The sequence below is a fragment of the Miniopterus natalensis genome, chromosome 7 (assembly GCF_054644295.1).
Source record: "Miniopterus natalensis isolate mMinNat1 chromosome 7, mMinNat1.hap1, whole genome shotgun sequence".
NCBI classification, from domain to species: domain Eukaryota; kingdom Metazoa; phylum Chordata; class Mammalia; order Chiroptera; family Miniopteridae; genus Miniopterus; species Miniopterus natalensis.
In genome coordinates, this window is record NC_142087.1 from 40503737 (window position 1) to 40521992 (window position 18256).

The following is an 18256-nucleotide window of genomic DNA, read 5'->3' on the forward strand; positions in this document are numbered from 1 at the left end:
AAAATAGATGGGATAACATTTGCGGGCGCTTTAAAAAAATATCCTTTGGAGAAAGAAGCAGAATTCTAATGCCACATTCATATTATGTAAGGAAGGCAAGTTTTATGTTATGAGGACTTCATGTAAATTATTCTCCTTTCTAACATAGAGCTCTCTGAAACCAATCACAATCATTAAATATATGATATATATGATATATATAAAGACATCCCAACTGAGATCTACTTTTTAGTGACTGTAATTAATTTAATGGAAGCCTAAACATGGTTGGACAGAGTTTTTAACAATTGCACATGGAGAGTTTTTTTTCTTCTTTCACCCTTCTAATTATGTACTTTCCCCCACGGTTCTTTTGTCAACTGTTTTTTGAATGCCTGCTATGTGGCAGGCACTGTGGTTACAAAAATAAATATAAAGATAATTTTGAATATATTTCGCCTGACTTTAACAACTTTTTAATAATGTGTATGCCAACCTGCCAAAAATAAGTGGTTAATAGTAGCCTTAAACTTGCTGTCATGCAGTTCCACGGAGTCTAGGATAAGAATTCAGATAGGTTGAGCTGAAAATATACTGTCACCCAAAATTTCAGACTGAGTCGATCCACAAGAGAGCTACAGTCAGTTAAGGCATGAAATACTGAAGCCCGTTTCGATCTCGGTAGCATTGCTGATGCCAAAGGAGACTACGCCAGGAGGAAGTGAAACCCAAGGCATCACTTTCCCGCCCAGAAAACTACACCTGTCTTAGAATAATAGTGATTTTATTTATTTAAAAAACACCCTTTGGGAGGAAATTGCATTTACTGGCTACTATGAAAGAGGAAACCAGGTCCTGGGAAGGGCCAATGTGTATGTCATCGCCGTCGGTGTTTGTCCTCAGCTCTTTCGCAAGTTTCCTCTGAGTGCTCATAAAAGGTACCGGGATTCGATTCCGTTTCTTCCCTCGCCGGGCATTCTCCCGACCCTGAATGCTGTCACCCAGGTGGCAGGGGAATGGCGTTTGCCCACCGAGAAAGAGCTGTCGCCTTCGCCCCTCTGCTGCGTGGCTCGAATACCCGCCGGGCCCCTCCGTCCTGGGCGCGCACCGGCCCTGCTCCCAGGCCCCCGACCTGCGGCGCCGCCCCTCCTTGCACCCGCCTCGCCCCTCTCAGAGGCAGCGCGAGGGGCCCTCCCACGGCACGCTGCTTTCCACGCTGTGCTTCTCTTTCCTTAGACTCTGTAACTGCTTTTCATGGCCCAAGAGCAGGGAGTCTGTGTTTTCCTTTGGCCAGCTTGGATCGTTCTGAGCGCCCCTTGGCATGGGGTGGAGGTGATAAAAACTGATGAGAAACAGTGGGGCAGGCCCCGGGGCCCTGGGGCTGGCATAAGCAGGGTGAGGGGAAACTAAATCAGTTTCTGCCACAAAGGCAAGATGTCACCTCTCATGTCCAGCTGCTGCCTGTGGGAAAGTGTGTTAATAAGACGCACAGGGGTTTTGTTGGGGGCGACTCACATGTGGTCTAGGCTTCAAGCATTCAGACATAGGTAATATTTATGTGTATTCCTTCTTATGACTCCTTTCAACTCTATTTGTATGTGACTTTCAACTCGAGTGTGAACACATTAATTTTATCAACAATGGACATTATTAATCTTATACTTTATACAAATGTATTATCTTTATAAACAAAACTTTCAAAAATACCAACAATTTTAAAATAGTAGACATACTTTATAATTGAGAAAAGCAAAATAGCCCAGATTATCAAGTCATGTGCAGTAATGAAAGCACTAAACATGTTTTTCTCTCTCCAATTTCCATGGTAGTTTGGAAAAAAAGAAAAAAAAATGTAACCAGTAGTACATTATTAGTTGATGACATCTAATTTATTAGTTATTTCAAAATGATGTAGATTGGGATGGAACCGTGGAATTAAAGCAATGAGGAGGGGGGAGAGAGAGAGAGAGCGTGAGAGAGAGACAGAGAGAGAGAGAGAGAGAGAGAGAGAAAGGGTGAATGGGTAAAAACACTGAGTTTTCCTCATATTTTAGCCCAACAAAATTATTTTCATATCACAAGCATAGGACTTAAATACAGAGTAATAAAAGCTAGTAAAATATAACTAACCTGTTTGAGGTAAGGAAATATTAAAATGGTAGTTGTTCTCTTTTCAATGCAATTTTTTATAACAATTCATCAATTTTAATCACATTGATCGGGGTCTTTCAGTTGTTAAGAAATATCCTATTGTGTGGTTTCTAAACAAATGTGACTCGGCATTCTCAGCAGTTGTAAAGCACAGTAACTGGGCACACTTGGGACCCATATTTGTATGGCCTGCAATGCCTGGCACTGTGACTCGCACACAGAGGAAGTGTTCACATTTTCCGTGTTTGCTGTATGAGAGAAGTGTAGGATTTCACTTCCCCCTTCCCCATTACCCCATTTGGTAGCTAGTACCAGCTTTTTCTGAGTAATAAGTAGAGCCATATTGTTAACTATGTAATTCTAAATTTTCTAAATACTTCGAATAGAAATAGAATGAAGATAAAGTAGTTTATAACTTGTTCTGAGATTTAGACAACCTAAGTAGGCCTTTGAGTTGCTTGCTTGTTGTAGACGTTTAGTCACTTGATAATTTATTAGTGATGTATTTGATTCATATAAGATACAGTAAACCCTCAATTTTGCAGACCTCAATTTAACAGCCTTTGGATTTAACTGGCAAAATTCCTGGTCCGCATGTCATATGTGAAAATTAACACACTGTTAATTTTTAAATGCTTTTAACCAAGATTTGTTTATAATTAAAGTAACAGGGTTCTTTAGTTATTAATTCACTGTTATTTTTGACAAAATTTAGCGAATAGGCCATGTGTTGGAAAAAACACTAGTAATTTTGCTGACATAAATAAATAATGCATATCTACCACTATAGTCTACACATTTAAATCCAAGAGTCACCACTCGTAATCGATGTTCAGCAAATTATTAGTACATGATCACACCACATCACTCACAATAATTGGTTCTGTTGTTGTGTGGTGTGACTCTCTGCAGCAGTTTAAAGAGTTCCTCAGATGTTCCTACACATGCTAAGCCACACCCCAGCCATGTGCATTTGTTTACTCTCAGTGACTGGTGAATGCACACATTTACTAGACATATTTAGTATAAATTTAAAATTACAGTAATACATATAAAAAACTTTTCTGTGAAATTGAACTTTTCATACATACTTAATTTCAATTATTCAATGTGTTTACATAGGTAAAAACAGGTAAACCAACTAATTTGTCAATTTATTAATATACACATTCGGAAAACCTACTTTATTATATAACGGACTTTCAGCTTTAATGGACACCCCATCTCCCAATTAGTCCATTATATCCTGGTTTTACTGTAGGTGACTCTAAATAAAGGAGATTACCCTAGATAATGTGGGTGGGCCTCTTCCAATCAGTTAAAAGACCTAAGAGCAAAGCTTAGGCTTCCCTGAGCAGAAGAAATTCTGCCTCAAGAATGTCAACTTCAGCTTTTGCCTGCGTTTTCCACCTACCAGCCTGCCCCACGGATTTCACACTTGCCACCCCCCACAATCATGTGACCCAGTTCTTTTCTGTTTTGCCCTGAGAACCTTTACTGACCCACTGTCTCTTACACACAGACCTCTGGAGATTCCCCCAAGTGCACTAATCTTCCTCACCCCAGGTTGAAAGAGCCTTGGACTATTGCACAGTGCCTCATAGGTCAGCTCTACTATGAACTGAATAAGCTGTAGGGGTTTGCCCCACATGGAAATTTAATCATCTCTTATGACATGATTTCTACAAGAAAATATCATCTGAATTCCAAAAACCAAGTTATGTAATATTCATATGCAGATATATGTCTACTTTTATAACTTTTATATCATCTTTATCCTTATAGTAAGTCCCTGAAGTATGTGTTACTGTCCTCATTAGATGTTTGAGAACACTACCTTTAAAAAATATTAAGGTAACTGGGCCAAAATTACACATCTTGTTAAGAGATTTAGATTTGTACCCAGATTTACCTGATTCCGAAATCTGTGCTATGTTCATTGCACCATGCTCCTTCCCCATAAGTGAAAATCTACAGCAGTAAGAATTACATGGTGGAAAATATCCCACTGTCTTTGTAGGTGCACTGTATGGGCAAGGATTTAAACATCACCTGACATTTATTGAGGACTTGCTGTGTACCAAGTTCTTGTTTAAAAGAGTTCTTAAATGAAGTGTCTAGGTTTAATTATACATCATTTCTATAGTTGGATTTTTCCAAATTCTAAAACATGTTATTACTAGTGATTTTTGTCCCAGTCCATCTATTTTGGTTGTGGATATTTAATGCTATCCCCTGTTTCTAAATGATAGATGTTTCATTTTGACATCCAATACCTTATTAATTAGAATAAAAGGACATAATTGTTCTAAAGTGAAAGAAAGCCTTTTTTTAAAATATTTATTTATTTATTTATTTATTTATTTATTTATTTATTTATTTAGTGAGTTAGTTTGGTTGTTTTTAAATGTTTCAAACCCCATTGCCCCTGCCCTCTGAGGCTGATATATAAGACCTGTAAATGCATCCAACATCAGTTGCTACTAATCCAACTAGGACCCACTCCGTCTGGTTAGCATCTCTAATTCTGGCCAGAGTATTCTCTGACTCTAGGTTACAGGGGCCTAGTCAAAAAGACTCTTCTGTCTGTCCTCATGCTGAAAATAGAGCATTCTTAATAAATATTCTTCTACACAAATACAATCAGTAAAAGTAAAGGTAACTCAGGTGAAGAAGTATTACTTCAGGAACTCAGTGCCATTCATTCAACAAGAACACATTAAGCATGTGCTTTACAGAAGGTACTTTGGGAGAAGCGAAGATGAGGAACATTGTCTCTGACTCCTAATGACTGTGGCGGCGCTCTGTGCTGGATGTTCTAAAAGCAGTGCTTTTCAAACCAGCCATTGCGACCAATTAGTGATTAGTGAAATCAATTCAGTGGCTCTTGAACAACATTATTTTTAATTAAATAAAATACAATAGAAGACAATGGAAAAGATGATAGAGTGCATGGCATGCAGAGAGGTTAAGTCTTTCTTTGAGTTGCTTATGTGCATACGCAGATTTCCAAAGTAAGACATGTTTCTTACTGTAAAACATAGTCAAAAACTATATAAAAGCTGTCACTCTAGGGAGCGAGAAAGAAGAAAACAAAAGCCTTGCTCTCAAGAAGCTTGCATCTAGCTGGGAAGATAAAGCAGATGAATGAACAGCAGAACCCTTTGTGTAAAGCAGCTAATGGCTAAGGGGTAAAATCAACGCTGCTCACGTAAATGTAATGTCCCAGTGGGATTAAGACCTGGGAAAAATCATGGTGATGATTTATTTCTCCTTCCTCCTTGAAAAGCTTTCTTCACTCAGCTTCTTGGGCAACACACCTCGTTCATCCTTTGCAGACTAGTAACTGGTTCCTTCTTACTCCCCCAACTCCTGAGGTTGGATCATTGTCGAATGGGACAGCTCTTGGGTCATTTCTCTCTTCTGCCAACACTCATTTCTTAGGTCACCTCATTCATTCTCAGAGCTTTAAATGCGACATGTATGCCCACATTTCTTTTTCCAGCCCAGATTGCCTGAACTCCCAGACTTGTATGGACATTCAAGTATTCCCTATTCAACGTCTCTACTTAGATGTCTCGTGGGCATCAACTGAACTAGTCTTTGTCCCGCAGTCTGAGCCTCCCTTAGGCTCCTCATCTCAGCTAATGGGAATTCAGTGTTTCCAGTTGATCCGGCCAGAAACCTTACAGTTATCCTTGACTCCTTTCTTTCTCTCAAGGCCACGTTCAAATCATCATTAAGAAACATCTTGGTCACCCAGCCAGGCGTGGCTCAGAGGTTGAGCGTCGACCTAGAATCCAGGCGATCAGTGTTCGATTCCTGGTCAGGGCACATGCCCGGGTTGCAGGCTCAACCAATGACTCTCTCATCATTGATGTTTCTATCTCTCTCTCCCTCTCCCTTCCTCTCTCTGAAACCAATAAAGATATATTTTTTAAAAAGAGAGAAAGAAAGAGAGAGAGAGAGAGAGAGAGAGAAAGAAGGAAGGAAGGAAGGAAGGAAGGAAGGAAGGAAGGAAGGAAGGAAGGAAGGAAGGAAGGAAGGAAGGAAGGAAGGAAGGAAGGAAGGAAGGAAGATAGATAGATCTTGGCCATATCTTCTCTTGACTCCCAATGCTACCACCACTCCCCACCTTCAACTCTAGCCTGGATTATTGCATGAGCTTCCAAACTCTCCCTCCAATCCCACCCTTACTCTAGTCATTCTCAACTCAGCAACCTAAGTAATCCTTTTAAACTAGAATGTGTAATGTCTCTCATCAGACCTCCAATCTGTTCCCATTTCACCCTGAGTAGGAGCCACAGTCCTAACAGCAGCCTGCAAAGACCATGTGATCTGGACCCCACACTCACCCATCATTACTCTGTGCTCACCTTCTTTCTCAAGCTCCACTTCACCCACCTGGCCTCTGCAAGTTAGCATTGCAGGCAAGTCCCCCTGGGGACCTTCGCATTAACTCTTCTTTCTGCCTCAAGCACTCTCCCTACAGGTATCAGGGCTATGATCTTTACTCAATGAGGACCCCCTGACCATGCTCTCTAATGTTGCATGTCCCACACTACCCCTCCTCCACATACACACTCTGCTTTCTTTTTCTCCATGGCACATATCACCATCTAACATACATTTTACTCATTTTATTAATACCTGTCTTCCTCATTCCCCAGGAAGGCGGATTTTTTTTCTGTTTATACATTGCTATATCCTTAGAATCTAAAGCAAACAGTACCTACTTCACAATAATATGCTTTTAAAGTTTTTTGGAAAAGTCATAGAACAAGTGTTATTCTAACTCCAGTTTAACCACTACCTGAAGGAAGAGACTACCATAATAAAGTTTTGTCTAAGAAACCTTACCTCAAACCCTACAATGAACACTCCAGTTGGGATATTTCTTTTCAATGGAGCTTGAGCTAATTTGGAAATACTGACCCAGGTAGCTATAGAGCACATCACACTCCCCTCTGCACATGCTTGTGTGACAGCTCCTGTTAGTTCTACATATCCTGCTGCCTGGAAGAAGTGGTTTGGAATGTAGGCTTCAAGTACAAATCCTCGAGAGGCAACTTCCTAGTGTGATGGTTATTAAAATGTAATTTTGTATTACCTGTGTGCATAAGGACACCCTAAATAATTATTCAGTTCTTCCTAGATATCAAGAACTAGATTCACATAATTTGAAAGAACATGGTCTCATTGAATTAGAATGAACAGGACTCATGAAGAAAAGATTATATTTTGGCCCATTTGAATGTAGTATACTTTTAGGTATTGTGAATGTAACTTGGAATAAAAGGCCCAAATAGCACTTAGATAAAGTAGTAATCAGATAATAGTGATAAGAAGCAGGAAATTTTGAGTTGTATCTCTTCATAAACATATTGTCTTTTTTATAGATGCCAAATAGCTAAGTTAATGATTCACTGAATTTATAGTAATAATTTATAGCCTCATTTGAGAAATTTAGTATCTCAAAATCAATGATAGAGAAACTAAAGGAAAATATTTGCTAAAATTTATTTCAAAATTCATAATTTTTGAATTAAGTATTAATACTGAGATGACTGGCATGATATTTTATAAATTGTAAACTAGCTCTACCATTTATTCATAGTAAGATTATCAGATTGTAAGCTCTAAGGGGAAAGATTCATACTCAAGCATTTGACAAGTAATGGGGTCTCATACCTGCTGAGAGAGTTGTAAGATTTTGGCCAACACTGAAGTTTAGTTTTATGAATAATATTTCTACATCTGGGTTTCCATTGACCCCAGGAGGAAGGTCATTAACCTTGTACCCACATCTGTGCTTCTGAACACCAGACACAGAATTCTAGTTTGCTGCAGGGAATGCGCCTCAGAGAATGTGGTGGGCAGACACCACGCTAGTGGCAACTATAATGAAAAAACACAATGGCTCAGTTAGCCATTGCAAGCCAACAGATACACTTTCAATATGCCAGAAAGGCATGTTAAAAATGACAGCTTTGCCCGGCCAGGCGTGGTTCAGTGGTTTGAGCGTTAACCTAGGATCCAGGAGATCGGGGTTCAATTCCGGGTCAGGGCACATGCCCGGGTTGCGGGCTCCATCCCCAGTCAGGGGGCGTGCAGGAGGCAGCGGATCAATGACTCTCTCATCACTGATGTCTCTCTCTCTCTCCCTCTCTTTTCCTCTCTCTGAAATCAATAAAGATATATTTAAAAAAAAAAAAAAAAGAGCAGCTTCATTAAAAACTAAGGAAGGGCTCTAAATTAGCTTATCTCCTATATAGTCAATAAAAATAAATATACTTACCATAGACCTAAATTTCTGTTGTTTTTATCTTGTAATCTTTTAGGATTTTTGTGTTTTTCCCCATATTTCACTAAAACTTGTAGCCAACTATAACTGCTGGGTGATGGGTATTCTGTTCTTCCAAGCATCTAAGCCTCACCACTCATTACAAGTTTCAAAATGTTATATAGCATTGCATCTCCCAGCAACCTAACTCTATTTTTCATGAAAAATTATTGTTACTAAATTTTTGAAACTTATTGACGGCAACATGCTATGAAAAAAGCATAGAAATTTGAGTGAGACAAACCTGCCTTTCAATGATAACTATGATTTTAGTAGCTGTAAAATTTAGTGTAGCACTAAGTCTCAATGTCCTCACCTTTGCAATGGAATTAATAACAACACAGGATTTTTGTATTACGTGAGATCATGTTTGTGTGTTAAGGGTTATAAATGGCTACCAGCAAGTCCTAAGGCTAACTGCAACCCTGTTGATATACTGATTGAGAGGAAATATCTTTGCCCCAGCAATCCAAGGTCCAGAGGCACTTGCTGACTGAACTGGCTTGGGTCACAGGCTCAGCCCTGAACTGAGCAGTGGAGCTGGGGGATGTGACGGGCTGCTTGGCTGAGCCCAACTCCTGTGTTACTCCTGAAATACATGGACCCCGAGTGGGGGGAAGAAAATTCCCCCAAAGCAAAATCACAGGGATGTGACTACAAGAACCAGAAATGAGAGCGGGGTAGCACAACCCACAGGTGTCCACTGCAGTCCAAATACAGGGTGAATGATGAATAAAATTCATTTTCCTCCTTGTCCCCACGTATCTTAATTACTATTTCTTGATGTGGTATCACGAGGGCATCTTCCCAACAACAGTGCCCCCTTTGATGTCAGCCATCACCTCAGTAACATTTTCTGCCAGCCCCCAAAAGCCCATGGATACCCTGCCCTCCTTTGGGGGTCACAGGCCTTGCTCCCCTGCATTTCTCCTGCAGTGCGACCTCTCCATGGCATCCATGCACTCCACGCACATACAGTCAACTCCTAAGGACCAGCGTCACCACCAGGGAAGAGATTTAAAGAACAGACTACAAGCACAGTAGGTAATTCCTAGGCACTAAAACGTAGTACTCAACTCAGCCCCACTTGCTTCAGAACTGTTTTTAGTCTTTTTCTTCATCCATCCCCCAGATTTGCCTGATCCACTTAAAACTTGTAAACCTCTTTGAGACTGTTTTAGAAAATGCTTTGGTGTATTTGCCTGGCACCTGCTGTGGTTCTGGGTACCTTGTACATAGGTTGAGGGTAACTGCATAGGGTCGTAGTGAAAAAAATCACCATTGCACAGCACTATGCGAAGTTCTCGTCAAGAGCATTTTTAAATGTTTTGTGGAAGGAGATGTGGCAAAGGGTATGTGTCCTATTTTAAAAGAGGTGGGTGTTCTCTCTTGTCCTTAAAAGGTAATTTTCAAGCAATCTGAGGCAAATTAAGGTTTATACCAGCTTTGGGCTTCAAGGGGAGTTAGAAAGGGCGGTTGCCAGGGAAATCTGATTGGAAAACACCCATCTGCATGTCGCATAATTGTAATTTTCCTATTCTTGCTCTTTTTTTCTGCTTTTGCTATGAGAAGAGTAAGCTAAAAAGGCTACAGGGACATTTTTGCCAAGTCGCATTTGTCAAGTTGAAAGCTGTGTGGAGCAGAAAAGCAGTTCTCCCAGCTGCAAAGAAGATGCAAAGGAGCCGAGTGAGTAGGGAATCTGAGAGCTCACTAAAAGTGCTTAGAAGCCAATACATTAAAGCCATTTCTGTGACAAGTGCAGGCAGGAACTGGAATCCAGGGCAAAGATTTTCACAAATGCTGAAAAACCACTGGGGTGCTTGGAGGCCCCTAAAGCCATCCTTGAAAGGTGTGGCTCTCCTGTAAGGTTTCTGATCCCCCCAAACTGTCCATTCTTGACTAAGCAGTAACTGATAACAACCTTCAGTGAGGATGCCACAAAATGGTGAGACCACAAACACTTTTACTTCATAATTATTTTAAGTATTTATTATTTTAAGCCCTCTTTATCAGTGGTAGAAAGTTAGTGACAAAATAATATTTATGCTTATTTTAATAGTTGCAGTTTATTTAAAAACAGCACAGTTGAGTCGTGCTGTTCATTCTCTTTTAGTTCATTCTTTCATTCACTCAGTCAGCATATATTCATCAGAGGCAGGATGACATTATTAAAAACTTTATGGCAGACAAATACAGACTTCTACTCATTATGACCTTGGGCAAGTCATTTTAGCTTTTCAAGTCTCAGTTTTACAGCAGTAGTGCCTATTTCAGAGGACTGCTGGAAGGATTAAAATAAAGTAACACAAGTATCAGGTCCAGCCCTTTAAGGTTATTCCATAAATGTCAGTTTATTCCTAAAATATCAGATCCCTTGCTCTCCTTTCATAAATACAGTTTTTCCTCCTCACATAGTTACCCTTCCTCCAGCTCAAGAAAGGCCTGCTAGGTTGACTCCCCTCAGTCACAGCCAAGCACCTTCACTTACCCGGTTGCTTTCATTGACATACTCTATGCTCGGGAAGAAATCAACAGCTGCTGAGGGGTAGCCTTGCAAATATAAACCTATAATTAGTGTCTTTGCTATAGTGTCTTTATTTCTACTTAATCAATCAAATGCCCAAGTTCTTTCTCCCAGGTTCTTTGATTCCTGATGAAATAGAACGTAGCTTTAAATCGAACCTCAGTCTTACAGTCATCAGTTTTCCTCCCAATTCTCTGCAGTGCAGAGCTGCTCACAGAATTGCAATGGCCTCCCCTGGTATATGGCAGGACATAAGCTCCATTTCAGCTGTCCCGGCGTTCTAAGTGTCTTCATTCCTTTTGTGGCTCTCAGATTTCCCAAAATCTCACACATTTTCATTATTTCAAACCTCACCATCCAACTTCCCATCCTGAGATTCACTCTCCAGAAGTCACTCACACCTGGCTCATCTCCCAGCCACTGTCTTTCAGACCATCATTGGCACAGAATGTCTGATTCTAACTACATTTAGTTACACTTTATGACTGCAGCCCAGCTGATATGGGGACTCAAACCATGTGTGCTTTGAAAGAGACTTTTAAAAGCAAGCCTTCCCATGTCTGAAGTAGTATTTCTCGTAAGTTTTTATTTCAAAGCATGTAATCTGTATTTATTTTATTTTATTTTTTCATATAGACCTTTAAACTCTAAAAAGTTGTTTCCTTATCTGAAATATGTGTTCTTTAGGTGATCATAAAATAATTACTCACAGATAGCTAAGATATGAATATGGGTGGGAAATCCCTGGAATGTGTACAGCAGACCCCCGCTTGGGCTCAGTGTCACCCTGGACTGACTACTAACTTCTCTGGACCTCGGTTTCTTTACTTGACAAGTGAAAATTATAATACTTACTCTTCTTATCCTTCAAGGTAGCTGTAAGAGTCATAAGCCGTTATGTTTCATTTATACTTAATGTTTTTTGCAAAAGCATGACACAGGTGAATGCTAATTGTTCCTATTAATTTTGTCACTAAGAATATGAACATTAAGTTTATACTTACTATCCCAGAATACATCCATTTCTTGTTCTTACTTTTGTACATATTCTTTTTAAGGGTGTTTGATTTATTCTAACACCCATATTTTTAACATTTGAGCATTTTTTTTAAAAAAATGATTTTAGAGAAAGAGAGAGAGAGAGAGAGAGAGAGACATCAATCGGTTGCCTCCCACACATACCCCGACCGGCACTCAAACCCGAAACATGGGTATGTGCCCTGACTGAGCATCGAACGCACCACCTTTTGGTGTACGGGATGACACTCCAACCAACTGAGCCACACCGGCCAGGGCAAAATTTTAGTATCTTTGATATTGGAATGTATCATACAGTCTATGGCATATCAGAAGTCAATTGGTGACATTTGTTTCTTTCTTAGTGGTACAGAAAATATCATGGGGTTTGCACTGGTATCTCAGAGTCAATTAAAGGTGGTGTTTGGATCGTAGAGGAAAGCTAAAGAAGGGTAAAAGTAAGAGTACTCTAGGTTGGGTTTTTTTTTGGTTTTTTTATTTTTATTTTTCTGTTTTTTTAAGAGTACTTTGTCTATTTAAAATGGAAACTTCATTAACCAAGTGGGGATAGGACCACCCCCAAAAAAATCAGCAAAGAGTTTGAAGCATTCAGATAGAAGATATTGCCTTGAATTATATCATCTTTAAAGGTTCCCTAGAGAAAAGATTCTTTAAGGAACTCTAATTTGTTATAGCTTTAGCTCACAGAACTAGTGTGATCCTGTTTCAACTGAGTTTAAAGGGGGAAACAATGGCTGCTCCAGAAGAGAATCCACTTCCAAAGGTCTTAGAAGAAAGAAAAATACATTTTTGTGTCTGTGGGCCAAGTTGGGAGAGCAAATTTTTATGCTGGAAGATAGACATATAGATGAAATTTTTATATTTATAATATTTATAATTTTCACACATATGAAATTTTTATATTTTTACATAGGGTTACATATATATTCCATTTGCATTTGTATTCTTATACTAGAATATCTACTTTAATGATTATAAGTTTGTCAGTTAAAATGCCACTGCTTTTAATTCACAAAATATTTACAGCTGGCCATACTTAAAAAGTAGACATGAGGAGACAGATTTCTAACCTTTATTTCCAAATCTGTATAGTGCTTTGAAGTTCACAACTATATTCACACGCATTATCCATACTCATTAAACAGCTGTTATCATCTCCATTTTACAGATGGAAAAACTGAATCAAAGAGGTGAAGTGACTTATCCAAGGTCACATACAGTGAGTGAAAGCAAAGCTGGTGTTGGAATTCATTAATTCATTGTGTCACATTGTCTGTTTCCAGCACTGTACTAAGCCCTAGAAATAGCGAGATAAATTTAAGAAGCTTGTCCCCTTTACTTTTTCAGACCTCTCCCTCCCGACCTCTGTGACTAAGAGCTGCCCAGGGCAGAACCTTCACGCTGCCCAGAACTCCCATCCCCCAGCTGTTGGCCTTGACAGTCCTCATACCTCTGGAATGCATAGGTCAAAGCTCAAGGTTCTAAAAAATACAAGTACAAAACTAGTTCCCATGGAGGTTTCTTCTTCCCTAAGATTTCTGCTTTGTAAACCAGAAGGAAGCATTTGAAATTTGATCACTGGGGAGCCAGGCAAGCTAACAGGCCCAAGGAAGCGGGTCCCCCTCAGTCCTGCAGGATAGAGAGGAGTCCTCAGGACAGAGAACTGGGCAGTACTTCCTAATGGGGACTGTCCCTTAAAAATGATGGAATAGGCAATACATTAGGAATTTAAGCTTCTGATTACTGTATTTCAGTTATTTCTGCCACTCCATTACCAAAGAAAATTGAACACAGCATCAGGCTTCTTGGAAAGAGTGTCATTCATCATCAGGGAGCATCTGCATGCTCAGTGCCGTGCTGCGTGCTGTGAGCGGTGCAGAAGCCCCATAACAGGCCTCTACTGAGCACTTCTGCGCGCCTGTGGGCACCGCCTCATGTAAGCTACAAACAGCTCGATGGGGCGGTGAGCGAACAAGCTAATTAACTTGACCATGAAAGTGCTCCGTTACTGGCCCAGCGAGAGTTCAGACCTGAGCAGTCTAACTGCAGAGCCCATACACTGACCCTTCAGCAATACTGCTTCCCCGGAGTCCAGTGAGTTTACTGAGTATTTGGAGAGATGACACGAAAACACAAACAAGCACTGTGTACAAATGCCATTGTCTGGTTATGCAAACTAAGAGCTCAGATCCACTAACATGTGGATCTGGTCAGGGGCCACACAAGCTCCATCACAACTCTGCCCTTGTACCTGGAAGCTAGCCATGGTCAATACCTAATGAATGGGCATGGCTGTATGCCAATAAAACTTTATTTACAAACACGGATGGCATGCTGGATTTCGTCTCTGAGCCATAGTTTGCTGACCCCTTATGAAGAGGGTATATGCCATAGTTTCTTAAAGGAGAACCAGTTTAGGCAGGAGCCGTTGGAAGGAGCTTCGGGACTGCCTAGTTTAGCCTTGAAGAAAAATTCGAGGTGGGCTTAGGAGAGCCTATGAGCCTGGCCCTGCCCGCTCCTGCTCAGTGCCCTCTGGCCAAGCTGGCATATTTTTCTAGGCTTTGATTCCACCAAACTTATTCCTACTCTAGAGCCTTCTCCCTGGCGGATCCTTCTGCCTGGCAGTTCTCCCCCAAGCTCTCCTCAAGGCAGTTACGGTTTCTGAAATTATCTGGTTCATTTATTGGTGTACTTGTTTATTACCTATCTCCTCCTGCTCTCCTAGAACATAAGCTCAGTAACGTGGGATCAGCATTTGCACTGTTAACTGCTGTGTGTTCCTGGCACTCAGACAATGCCTGGAAAATAAACAAGCAAAAAAATACTTGCAAGAGTAAAGGAAAAGGGGAGAGAGGCAAGAGAGAGAAAGGGAGGGAGGCTTAGGAATGTAAGCACGCCTCTTTAAGTTGTGTTCAATTTTCCCTTTTCCTGTGACTGAATAGACCGTGGCTGTCATTGGAACGGGCCACCGCTCAGTGCCCATGACTCTGTTTCAATTCATAAAACACCCTCACCCTGTCATTAGAGAATGATAGCACTGGTTACAGCCTTTCCGCGGTCAGAGGCAGGCCTTCTGTACTTCGGAATGACGACATGTGGTTTAAGCTATAGACTGGCTATACCTGAAATAGAAAAATGCACACTAATCCTCATTTCATTTTATCAAAAATAAAGCTCCCTGTTTGAGCTTTAATGCTTAAACATATGCATTCAAAAGCAAAAGATCCTCTGTTTCTCTAACCCAGAACTATTGTTCAACCTAACCTTTATTACATTCATGTTATTATTGGGTCTTGTTGGATCCAGCCACTCCCTAACCTGGTGCAGACAGACACGCAGGGCAGCTGGCTAGCCTGTCATCATCAGGTGACCAGGCTGCTTTTCTATCTGCTCCAGCTTCCTTCTCTTACCAAGACTTTCATCTCTTCAAACCAGTAGGACAAGTAATAATGAAGTCTTTCTCAGACAGCTGCAAGATTAATTTTTTTTATTTCCCTAAATCAACTGAAGCAGAAAGACACAGTAGCCTTTGACTAGATCACAATAGCAACTGCAGCCATGAGTCTCCTTTCTTTTCAATCAAAGGGGGATAGCATTTCATGCTCTGTGCACCTTACAAACTTGTATGTTTTCTTTAAAAACTATGTACCCGACCATTGTCTTCCCTTTTACTTTAGAGTTTAAGAGATTCAGAATAAAAACTGAGGCACAATTATAGCAATTTTGCTGGCCCTTAAACTTCAGCAACAGTATTTTTCTTCTCCAAGGTCTTGATTTTCTGTTTCTTTACATTTTTCCTAGAACTGATTTCTGCATTTTTATATGCAATCTTGTTCTAGGCTATCTTTAAGTGTATAAATAATATATCAATTTTTAAATTCCATTTCAATGTAAGTCACTTACATAGAACTTTTTAGCTGCTGTTATTTGAAAACTATGTTTAATTGAAAAATATACAGATTAAGTACTATGCAGCTGGTTCCCTTCTCAGTGATCACAAGGCCAAGTTTCTACCATAAACTGTTTTGGGGGAAAAACGCCTAACAGAAATTTGCCATGTTTTGTTTCATAAGCGATATGAGCTAATAAGTCTGTCATTAGTCTCTGACGTGTTCTAGAGAGTAATGCCTATGAACTGTGCATCAGTACTGAGAAACGGCAATGTCGTATGCATCATCTATGACCCTCAGCTGTACTAACTTAATTTGTAAAATGTAATTTCTAAGCCAATAATGAGGTTCTGAACATGATCATATCTTTGCAGTGAGTCATCTGCCAATTGAAGGAAAACAAGACTGTTCTCGACATTTATAATTTTCCTAAGAATCTTTCTTGTTGCTATGGTGACACTGATGCTTTTTAGCTAAAAAAGTAAAAACTCTACATTGTTACTACCATAATTTAATAAATGCCAAATGCATCAGATGTGATGGGTTACGAAGGTGTCACAGGACCATAATTATTCGGTTCCATAAGTACTACTGATCAAAGCCTAGAGAGATAGCATCAAATAGTGTCAGCAGCAAGGCCCCAGGAGCTGCTGGTTTGGAACCCCACCCTTCAGAGCTGGGACTTTGGGCCAGTTACATAACCTCAGTCTCCTTATTTGGAGATAATAATAATACTGGAGATAAAATGGAGATAATAATAATACTACCCTTCAGCTATGTGGGTCCAATGAGTTAACATTTATAAAACATTTAGAACAGTGCCTGCACATAGAAAGCATGATTTAAGTATTTGTTTAATAAAGTAAACAAACTGCACAGTGAAACTTAATCAAACTTTATTAGTACTTTTCAAGATTAGAATCTATAAACAACTGTTTCCAGGTCCATGAATAGTAGCAACTCTTCAATCTGATGTTTCTAGACATAAGCTTTCAAATTATATAGACAAATTTATAATTTAAGGGACAAAAAATAGTGTGGTGGGTTTTTTTTAGTGGAACATCTATTCTCTCTTCTTAGAACCTATAACATTTAGAAATCAATGTATATAACGTGTATGTAACATTGTAGACAATTTTTTTAACACATAAAGGTTAAGATTCATATGTTGGGAATAAGTAAATTCTGATCTTTGACGTTAAACCAAAATGCTTTAAATCCCAGTGCTGCCATTTAGTAGCTATGCATTCTTTGGCAAATTTCTTAAGCTATCTGAGCTCCTTCTTCTCATCTGAGAAATGCAGAAAAATGCACCGAGTTGTGGTGTTGGTAAAATAAGATCCTATAAACAAATTGTTTAGCATAGTTAAATGTTAGTGGTGAAACACTGTATTATCTAATGGATAATCAGTAAGTGGTTAGCATCAAAATATTAAATACCTTTTTAACTTCTCATTGAAAATTGGACCAGTTTCATTCATGGCACCATATCTTAAACTTGCTAACATGCTGACTTGGAACTGTTCTCAAATTTATTTATACTTTGTCTTCTCATCTCTGCTATAAGCATGTTGAGGGCAAGAACCAGACTCTCCCATCTTTTTAAATTAAGCCCTGTGCACTGTGAGCCGTTACTCCTTAATGTGTATGGAGAGTGGTAATTATGCATTTCTTTTACCAAGTGGAGTAGGAATGAGAACCTAGGTTGAGTCCATGTTGAAGTGCAAAGTCTAAGAGGAACTGAAGAAAAGTCACAAGGAAGCTCTCTATAGTATAGTGTAGTGCTCTGCTGAACTCAAAGGAAATGGCTGTGGAAAGGAAAACAAGCAATTTACTGAAAACATTATCTTGTGTGGGACCTACAATTAGGGACATAGACTAGGATCCAGCAAGGCAAGAGGAAAAGAAAAACTCGGATAAGTACAGTAGTAGCTATGTCAGGTAAGTACAGAAACTCTTTAAGAGGTCGTGGTTGTGGTCGTGGTCGTGGTGGTGTGTGTGTGTGTGCGCGTGTGTAGAAGTCAAGAATAATTTAAAATAAGAGAATGCCACTAGCTTTCATGAGGAGATCATCGGTAACCTTTGAAGTGTGCTTTAAGCAGACCTATGGAGGCTGAATCCAAATTAAGAGGGTTCAGAAAGAACAAATGATTGGGAAGCCAATGCAGATGGTATAGACCACTGGTTTAGGAAGAAGAAAGATTGGATACAAGATAGCAGAGAAGGAGAGTTCAGGGAAGGTGTCAACAAAACAAAAGATTTTTGAATTTTAAATGACAATTGAATACAAAAAAATTGAAAAACTCTAATTAAACCAATCTCCTTGCCTGG

General features: G+C 39.7%; 1 protein-coding gene across 8 annotated transcripts in view; it reads left to right on the forward strand.

Annotated features, from left to right (window-relative positions):
- Positions 1–18256, forward strand: part of DLGAP1 (DLG associated protein 1) — a 587128-nt gene that overhangs the window by 398021 nt on the left and 170851 nt on the right. For 3 of the 8 annotated variants that reach the window (XM_087818969.1, XM_087818970.1, XM_087818975.1), the window contains exon 2: positions 10046–10159. The exons of the other annotated variants lie outside the window; for them this stretch is intronic. In XM_087818969.1, coding sequence (XP_087675095.1) covers positions 10046–10159 — 114 coding nt within the window. The remainder of the gene's footprint in view (positions 1–10045; positions 10160–18256) is intronic. 8 annotated transcript variants of the gene reach the window in all.